Source organism: Blennius ocellaris (genome assembly GCF_963422515.1).
Source record: "Blennius ocellaris genome assembly, chromosome: 11".
NCBI lineage: Eukaryota > Metazoa > Chordata > Actinopteri > Blenniiformes > Blenniidae > Blennius > Blennius ocellaris.
The window spans coordinates 10,090,048-10,100,257 of record NC_137660.1 but is presented as its reverse complement, the minus strand read 5'-3'; the positions used below and the strand labels follow the sequence as shown (position 1 = coordinate 10,100,257).

General features: G+C 46.6%; 1 protein-coding gene across 1 annotated transcript; it reads left to right on the top strand.

The window, feature by feature from the left end:
* The first annotated feature begins 980 nt into the window (after nt 1-980).
* Nucleotides 981-8,407, top strand: taf3 (TAF3 RNA polymerase II, TATA box binding protein (TBP)-associated facto). The gene is made up of 7 exons (XM_080504595.1): nt 981-1,306; nt 2,028-2,270; nt 3,471-5,320; nt 5,404-5,486; nt 5,860-6,139; nt 6,260-6,366; nt 7,442-8,407. The coding sequence occupies exons 1-7, from the start codon at nt 1,141-1,143 to the stop codon at nt 7,554-7,556; spliced, it is 2,844 nt and encodes a 947-aa protein (XP_080360721.1). The 5' UTR covers nt 981-1,140; the 3' UTR covers nt 7,557-8,407.
* The last annotated feature ends 1,803 nt before the right edge of the window (nt 8,408-10,210 follow it).

Below are 10,210 nucleotides of genomic sequence, written 5' to 3'. Positions count from 1 at the left end.
GCACCCTGGGGAGGTCATCGGTCCATCACGGAGCAAACACAGAGACGGACAACAACAAACACTCACATTCACAGCGAAGACACGTTATAACTCATATACATGTTTTTGGACTGTTGGAGGAAAGTGCCAGGACAAAGACTCACTACTCCACAGGGAGAACATGCAAACTCCACAAAGAAGTGGCCAGTAATTGAATTCTGTGCTGTGAGGCACAAGCGCTAAGCACTGCGCCACCTTTGATAACCACATACAAATTAAATATGGAAGAACCAAAAAAAGAATAGAAACAAATATTTGTGTACTCCGTTTCCTCTATTCTTACTATTATTAACTTGATTGATTTTATACTACAACTGTTATGCATAAGCACACACACCGGATAAGTAGAACATTAACTATTTCCTCCAGGTTTATTTACACCCCATCCACTTCCTCTTCCAGAGACCTGTTGGTTAGTTAATGATCATCCAGCACCACCCAGTGTGTGCTGCCAAACCTGCAATTGAGTTTAAAGCATTCAACAATATATAAAAGCTTCCCTGTAAGATTAGAGGCAATAACAAACATCTGGATAAAACAAACACGCTGCACTGTATGATTAATATATAGACAACATGGGTACATGTAGGAGACAACATGAGGCTGGTGGTGCTTGTTGTACTTCACAGTGACTCAGCGGGGTTACGAGCAAGACCACGCGCTCGCGCACTCCCTGCGTCGCGTTATGTTTTATTTGTTCCTCTGTGAACACCCTCTGAGGCGTCTGGAGCTCGTCCTTGTCGACGCTGACCTTGGTGAGCTTCACACCGCTCCGAACAGCTGACATGTCGCGCTGTGAGCTACATGCTACACGCTTACATGCTTACGAGCGCGAGGCTCGACGGAACCACCGCCACCACGGCGGGTGGGCGGGCGCGCTCATCTACGCATGCGCAGCGGAGGTTTCGGGGATGGGTCTATCGATGGAAACAAGATGGCGACTCTGGCAAAAGCGCCAATCTATTTACTGAAGTAGATGTCCAATATTATCCTCGGGTAGCCGGCCAACCCCCTCCCCGAACCTCGGCGGGGTTCCGCGAGACAAGAAGACCGGAGGCATGTTTCTGAGGAGGAATTGACCGGCACTGAAAAGTCAGCGAGATGTGCGAGAGCTATGCCCGCTCGCTGCTGCGTGTTTCGGTGGCGCAGATCTGCCAGGCTCTGGGCTGGGATGCGGTTCAGCTCACCGCCTGCGACCTGCTGTCCGATGTGCTGCATCGCTACATCCAGCAGCTGGCCAGGGTCTGCCATCGGTACTCCGAGCTGTGTAAGTTCCCCGTTTGCTTGCTCCGATCCACTTTTCTTTTTTAACCCGTAAAAGCTGAAGTGGCGGCTCACGTTGTTGTTGACTGGCGCCCCCTAGCCAAAGGTTGGATGTGTCAAAAAAGTACAGGAACCGCTCCGCCGCGTATTGTTTTCCCCTGGAGTCCAGCAGGGTCACTCCGTGTCAGGCCAGCACCGGAGGCACACACATCGCGCATTTAATGCCTATAATATATATAATGGATAAGCTCTGTGCACGAATATGAGGGAGCATTCTAAAATCTTATAGCACATTTCCTAGTCGCTTATAGTTCTACACCTGTTTACGCGATTTATGTATTAAGCTTTCCACAAGTGCATAAAATGTGCCCCATGGTTGCATATTTGTAATATGATTACAACTTTTTGTTTTTGTTCTTTGTCATTTCGATATGTAACACTTGCGTTATAAAACTCTTCCATACATTTATTACAAGTTCTTTAATTAAAACAAACGATAACTTACCAATCAATAAGCAATCACCATTAACCACATTGAAATTATTATTTGCTTCATCCATCATCGTGATTGATTGTCAGTCATACGATGGTCGATTTGATTGTGTATAAGTTATCAGAGTTTCAATATTGCTTCTTGTTCGGGTTCAAGACATGTCGTTGTCGCCGGAAGCGACATGCCGAGTTTAACCGACTTTCTCTTCTTCGTTTCCCTTTTCAAACTGCAGATGGACGAACGGATCCGGTCCTGGACGACGTCAGCCAGGCCTTCAGGCTGCTGGGAGTGAGCCTGAGTGAACTGGAGGACTACGTCCATAACCTGGAGCCGGTGCCCTTCGTCCATCAAACGCCACTCTTCCCCGTCGGCAAAAACAACGTCCTGCAGTTTCCTCAGCCCGGAGCCCGGGACGCGGAGGAGCGCAAGGATTACATTCCAGATTACATGCCTCCCCTGGTCTCCTTGCAAGAAGGTCGGTATCATTCAGTGTTTGCCTGTGGAGAGTTGTCGCCACGACCGGTCCTCCACATTTGTACAGTTGAAACTTACGACGTACAGGAACTGGTATTGCAGGCTGATATTACCCGGAGAAACAAACTGGTATGTTTTTATCAACAAAAATAAAATGTTCGATGTGTATATTTCAAAGGCAGGTTCTGCGAGAAGTTTTCATTAAAACATGTTCAGTTACACAAAAATCATATGTAATAACAAAGATATAGGGTTAGAATATCAACATATCGAACAATAACTAAATAACCAAAAAATATACGGGGCACATCTCTCCGTGATGCTTTGGACTTAACGGTAAAATAATATTGCTTTCGGTCTGTTTACCTTAACTATGTTTCTGCCAGTGTGCAATTTGGGAAAATGTGACATTAAATGCATATGTTGGAATATGAAGTGACACTATTTAACATACAAGACACTGTTTTCATGTTCAAAGACCGTCAGGGCTCTTCTCCTGTCAGGCTCACATCCAATACATCGCCTTTCAAAATGAACTCGCTGTAAAGATTTTCCAACTCTCTCAATGAGAACATTTAGAATATTTTATGTCACATTTGTTTCCATAGAAAACTGTAAAATTGTCGCCCTTAAACAGATAAGAGTTAGTTTGGTCAGCTTGCAGAATATTTTTATAGTTTTATTTTAATGGGATTCGCAAACTTTCCATTTTGGAGACATTTGTTTTAAAGCCAACATTGTCTGTCATTAGACAGTTTATAAAGCATCTGTAACGGCCACGTAGGTTTCATTTTTGCAACATTGTTGGTTGTCTTATCCTTTTTCCATGGCGATCAGTGAACAGAAGAAACTACTTATATTCACTAAAACCCAGGAGCCAAACAAACAGCCTCTTCACCAAACAAATTCTAATTCACACTGAAGATAAAAGTTCCTGGTATAGTTATTCTATCCAACGGCATTGTAATATACGAGATTCAGAAAGTAACTGACAGATTTAGTTTTTTTTAAATCAAATATTCTCTTAATAATTGTTTCTCTAAATTCATTGGGTTGTTTTCCTAATAAAGTGCTTGTAAAGCCTTTTATCAAATGTGTTTATAAGCTGCGCAGAAAGGATGTGCACATACATGTTTTGTTGCGGAAATATGGTCGTGACAATTGTTGAAACATTTTTTTTGTTTCCTTCTTTTCCTTCCAGAAGAAGAGGAGGAAGAGGTTCCTCCTGACATGGGGACCTCAGCTGAAGCCATGCAGGTGGCACTGGAGGAAGACGACGAGGATATGGATGAAGATGAAACCGTCAATGACGAGAACCACCCCCTGAAAAGACACTTGGACAGTCCCGATGCAGCTATGGGCATGATGCCCACCTCCAAGAGACCGCGCATGTACCCGGGCCTCAGCCCCGAATGGGGGGTTGAGCCCAGGGAGCCCCTGACCTCCCTCAACCCCCAACGCGTCCCGCCCGGCATGCTGCCTTCTCACGACAGCCTCGACCCGCTGTCCCCCGAAATACCGTCTGGAACGCTGCCTTCCTTCAGACCTCAGCCTGTAATACCAAAACTCTCGGATCAGAAGGGCCTCGCCACTCCAGGGAGGAAGCCTAAGGTCTCCTCCCCTGGCAGACAACGGACTAAATCCCCGAAGGGGGTGGTTCCTGTCCCGGTGGTGGGGAGTCCCATCCACTCTCCCAAGCCTTCTAAGGAAAAGAAGAAATCCCCGGGGAGGACGAAAAGTCCAAAAAGCCCCAAGAGTCCGAAGATGGGCTCTGCGAAAGTTTGTCAGCCTCAGAGCAAGCCGGACATCGTGCCTAAGCTGCCGCTGTCTTCCCTGAGCGAGCGGATGGGCAAAGAGAACATCCACATGCGGCAGAATTTAGAAGACCGGGAGCTCGCCGAGGGCGCCTTTAAGAAGCTGGAGCCCGACAATACGGCCATCGACGACTCCATCGACGCCGTGATCGCCCGAGCCTGTGCCGAGCGCGAGCCCGACCCCTTTGCCTTTTCGTCCGGCTCCGATTCTGACAGCAACGGCTTCTCCAGCCCCAGGAGGCTGACCATCATGGAGCCGGCTACGCCGAAAGGCCCCCTGGGGGCCGGGAGCTTTCTCAAAGACACGTCGACGCCGCTCCACCTACAGACACACCACCTGGGCCTGGGAAACTGGACGATGGACGATTCGATCAACGAGGTGATCAGGAAGGTCAACCAGGGGGGTCCGTCGGCGGCGGCGGCGCCACTCCCGCCTCAGAGCCAAGCGGAATACTTGTCGTCGGGGTCGGCCTCGCCCCCCACCCCCGAGCCGCTGCTCAAGGTGTTCGAGGAGAAGAACAAGGTGGTGTCCCCGGTGGACATCAAGAAGAAGCTGAAGAAAGAGCTGAAGACCAAGATGAAGAAGAAGGAGAAGGACAAGCCGAAAGACAAGGATCGGGAAAAGGACAAGGGCAAGATCAAAGAGAAGAATAAGGATAAGAACAGGGATAAGAACAAGGACTTCTCGAAGGAGGGCAAGATGGCCTGGAAGGACTTTGGGATGAAGGAAGAAGACCACTTTGTCCTGCGAGACTTCCCCCTGCCCGAAGGCTCCCTCAAGATTAAATCAAGAGACGGAGACGTCCCGAAGAAGGAGAAAGAGAAGGAGAAACATAAGAAGAAAGATAAGGAGAAGAGTAAAAAAGACAAAGACAAAAGGGAGAAGGGCAAAGAGAGGAGCAAGGAAGATAAGCAGAAGCAGTCGTCGTTGTCCTTCGCCCTGAGCGAAGTCCCGCCCCTGTTCAGCCCCTCCACCTGCCTGCGGATCCCCTCCATGCTGCCCCCGCTGGCCCCCCTGCTGCAGGACAAGGAGGCGAAGAGCAAGGAGAAGGACAAGAAGAAGGACAAGAAGGAGAAGAAGAAGAAGAAGGACAAGGAGAAGGACAAGGAGCGGGAGAAGGCCAAAGAGAAGGAGCGGGAGAAGGAGGAGAAGAGGAAAGAGAAGGAGCGGGAGAAGGAGAAACGAGAAAAGGAGAGGGAGAAAGAGAGGGAGAAGGAAAGGATCCGCTTGGAAAAGGTCATTTTATTGTTGTTGTTGTTGTTGTTGTTGTTGTGCGTTTAAGCGTTTCACTCAAACTTCTGTCTGCTCTGTGTCTCCAGGTGAAACTGGACACTTCGGCGGTCGTACCTTCCCCGGTCATCCCCAGGCTGACCCTCAGGGTGGGAGCCGGCCAGGACAAGATGTAAGAACTGACCCCGGATCTGTCTCCCTCCTTTCTCCTTTCATTTTACCCACGTCGCCGCTAAAGATCGGCACTTTTTCATTACCGAGTAAAATGTGTGCGTCCGAATGGGTTTCAGAGGAGAAGGTGTTTTTCAGAAGTGTGCTTTTGTTTCACATCAGAATGGTGGCACATTTTTAAAATAATGACACTAAACTGTACTTTTTTACCACAAACTTAACTCATTTAGCCTCATTACTTCTCAAAGTTTCACCCTTGGTCGGATTTCTTTGGGTTCAGGTGAAAAAGAGAATTGTTAAATGGGCGGTCGCAGATAAAAAAAGAAAAATATGTGTGGCTTTCAGAGTAAAGTCTTCTTCTCTCGTCTCTCCAGTGTGATCAGCAAAGTGGTTCCGAACTCGGAACCCAAGACGCCGGTGCCCAAGATCGCGGCCGCCAAGTCGGGGCCAGGGAATCGTCCCCGCACCCCGCCGCCGCCCCCGGTGCTCACCCCGGTCATGCCCATCCTGCCGCCGCCCCCATCCCCGCTCCCGCCCCCTCCCCCGTCGTCGTCGTCCTCCTCCCTTCTGTCCCTGGCCCCCATGGCTCCCGCTCCAGTGGCCACCAAGACGCCGGTCCGCAGCGTGGTGACCGAGACCGTCAGTACTTACGTGGTGAGTGGCCGCCGCCCAGTCCCCACCCCCCCCCCCCCCCCCCCCCCACCTCACTGGGGTTTCGCCGTGTCTTTGATATCATCGGTGGCGTTTGCTGACGCTCGCGTGCTCCTCCCCCAGATCTTAGACGAATGGGGAAACCAGATCTGGATCTGCCCCGGGTGCAACAAACCAGACGACGGCAGTCCCATGATCGGGTGTGACGACTGTGACGACTGGTATCACTGGTAAGACCTTCACAGCCCTTTTTTTTTTTAAATTTCTCTCTTTTTCTTACCGCCCAGTCGTCAGACATTCTCGACAAAGTTATTTATTTGTTGCCGGACATCAGCGAGTGCAACAAAATTGAAACAGAGAATGAAAAATGGGGACGGAAACGTTTAAAATCGCGATAGTGGGGTGTGGGTAAAACAGCTACAATGTCAAGATTGTCTTTTAAATGTTGAAAAAGAAGGTTGTGAAACCTGTAAACTTAAGTACATAAATGGCAGAAATGTCAGCCGTCCTAAATTGTACCTGAAACTTCATAAATGCAACATAAGACACTGTTTAAGTTCATATATCAAAACTACATGTGAACCTTTTAAGAGCTGTTTGCCTCATTTTAAAGATTAAATGTGATTTGCAGCTCCAAGTTAAATTGGATTCGGGGGGAAAGTGACGTTGCAGACCCCTGGTATAGCCTCTTTATCTGTGGTAGAAGCGCACACACTAAGAATAAACTGAATTCCTGATCGCACATGAAGACAAATTGAAGCAAAACCACCTATGGTGACTTTACGATCCCAGGGCCTTTCACACAGTTGTGCCAATAAAACTCCTGCATCGTGCTTATTTGATCAGAGGGGGAAATGAAGATAAAATACTCGTGTCCTGGAGCGTCACAGGACGGTTTAATCATAATTTCCAATTATAGAGTGGGTCTGTTTAGGAACTTGCATAACTTCCTGGTTTCTTCTCGGGACCAGCCTCCAAACCACATAACAACAAAGTACCAGTGTTGCTCGTGAAACTGGGGATTTACTTTACATTACAGCTTCATATTGAAGCAATGTGACAGGTTTATTTATTTTATTTTATTTTTTAAGTTAATATGTCGTGTGTCCTCTTCTCTTAAATATATGTTAATGATGTGAATCAGTTAATGTTACGTAATGTTACACCCAAAGTAGAAATGCTCGATCAGCCACATTTGTGTTTTGGGGGGGGGGGGATATATATATATATATATATATTTTTTTTTTTTTACCTAACTTGACCTTTCCTCTTCTTCTGCTTCTTCTTCTTCCCCACTCTGCCCAGGCCCTGTGTCGGCATCCTTACAGCGCCTCCCGATGACCAACAGTGGTTCTGCTTTAAATGTGCCAGTAAGAAAAAGGACAAGAAACACAAGAAAAGGAAACATAAACCACACTGAGACTATGCAAACAAAACAAAAAAAAAAGAAGCACACATTTTGGACTTTTGGACTAAAGCCATCACGGAACACTTGTGGCACTGCTGTAAAAAAAACAAAACAATGAAAAGCAAAGTGGCTGAATCGAACTTCCATTGAATTTTGTAATGATGTCAGCCATGATGCATTGAGAGTTGGTAAGATGGGGGAGAGAGAAAGAGAGAGAGAGAGAGAGAGAAGATAAAGGATTGAACCAGCACATATTCAGCCTTAGTTTCCTCGTGGACTCTGTGGTTTCCTCCTTTTCCTTCTGTCAATGTGCTCGTCGTTTGTTCCCCCTTGGCTGTCCAGTCCTGTGCGACCATGACAGTTACGTCTGTACTGGGAGGCGGTCCGAGCTGGGCTCCGTCACAAAATGCAGAGCGACGCAACGACCCGTCGACTCCACTTGTGTTTTCTTTGTCCCCCCCCCCCCCCCCCCGAGCAAGTAAAGCAACGACCTCCACGTAAAAAACATTTCTCTCTCCGATTCTTTTTGCGCAGTATCGTTGAAATGTCATGTATATTATGATGACGGCATCAGGCATGTATAAACGTGTAAATACCAACTTCCAAGCCAAGTGCATTTTGTTCTTAGGATTCTGATTTGTTAAATCCATTTGCAGATAATTGGTTTTTAAATGATTTTGTTTTTTCTGTAATTTCTGTACATTTTTTTAAATTCAAGGTTTGTATTTTTATTTCCTCCCCCCCCCTTCATACAGATTAGTCCTGGAGTTATACTGTAGCTGTGCTTGTAATGTAATTCATTTTTGCTGATATTTCCATATTAAAGAGAAACAGTCTGTGCACTCACAGACTTTACGACTTAACATTCATGCCCTAATGAAACTGTAACCGCAAACCTCTCCGTGACACCTATTATATTGGCAAAAACCCTCACGCAAATCCACATATTTATCCTTCTTGTTTTCATAATAGCCGTTATCGTTTTTGCATTTGCTCTTTCAAAATAGATTGACGATATTTTTTTTAACACAACCAGAGCTATCATACCTTGGCTTTTTGTTTCGTGGTCTTTTCTGGAAGTGTGGTCTTGGAGATGGGAAGACACTGCTGCTGACTTGATTCTCTGCACTTTACGTACTCTAGAGGGGGGGGGGGGGGGTACTTGAAACCAGCCTCGCCACAATGAAACCCATCCAGGAGATTCATAGTGCATTGTGGCGAACGGACTTCTTTAAGTGGGTCTTGGAAAAAAAAAACTCTCCTGGCTGCAAGATTTATCGCTGCTCTTCCCTGAGATCACCACACGGTGTCATTATTATTGCACGGTGCAGAAGAGATGGAGCCACACAGCAGCAGCAGCTCCTGCACCTTTTTATGTATGTGAGGCATGTAAACAGGTGTCCCTGAGTTGTTGCAGTGGAGAATCTTCCCGACTCGGGTTAAAGCAGCTCTCGAGGTGACATTATTGGGTGACCGATTGGCTCCCCAAAGGAGGTATTTACGACTTGGGTCTTTGCAGAAAGATACAAATCTGGTGCTCGTAAAGACAAAAACAAACGTGTTTCCTGGAGTTATCAGTGGACACGGGTTTTATGGTGCATGCTCTGCAAGTCTGCCCTCATTTTTTTCCATCCTCTGAAGGGAAACACATGTATGAAATGTCTGCAGGAAGAGCACTCGACTCTTTTTTTTTTTTATCTGTTACAGGAAGTGTCGGTGGCGGCAGCCAGCAAGTGACTTTGCATACTGAAAGGTCTACATTTCAGGGAAGAAAAAAAAAAAAAAGGAACAAGTGAGATTCTCAGTATTGGAGCATAACAAGAGACTATTTCAGGGCAAAGCCATTCAATTATTTATGTACAAGTAGAATTCAGTTTCTAACTGCGCGGCGGTGTGAACACAGCTGCAGGGGTTTGAGTGAGCTCTCAAGAAAAAGAAAAAGAAACCAAACAAGAAACCATTTTGAGAGCAGAATTGTTTATTTCTCATCTGTGTGGTGCCCATATGAAGGTTTGTTCTCGGCTAAATAAAAAAAAAAAAAGAAGCATCTGTTTAGAAAAGACTTAATTGAAAGAGAAGAGACTATCAACAACAGACTGTAAACATCCAGGCAGTTATGAAATGGGCTCTCTGGCAGACACGCCCACCGTGCAAGCAAAACAAAGACCTGCATGTTGGTCAGATTAATGTGAGAGTTAGTAATCCTCCTGGTTGTGTAGAACAAGTACAGAGTGCAGTGGAAAGCCACGTACTCTATGTAACGCCCCCCCCCCCCCCCCCCCCCCCCCCCCCCTATAACATGCAAGGGGCGCTCTTTATTTGTCCCAAAATAACCTGCTGTGCTGAGCGTGCAACTCAAGCTGACCCTGCTGGTTGTGGCCGGGTGAAGGCAGATTATGGACAGTCCATCACTGGACAAGAAGAGAGACAAAACTTTTGTTTTTGTCTTTAGCTGCATTCTGGATTGGTGACCTGCGATCTTGCCTGGAAGTGAGAATACACACATTCAATAGCAGGATTTCGGTCTGGGGATTTGGAATGTTCTGCCTGCGTGTGCCTGTAATATCTCTGGACTTCTATAAACTATAATTACATCCCATCCATGACATTTTTTTTATCACTTTTGTTAAATACATAATTAATAATAGATATTTGCAGATAAACTT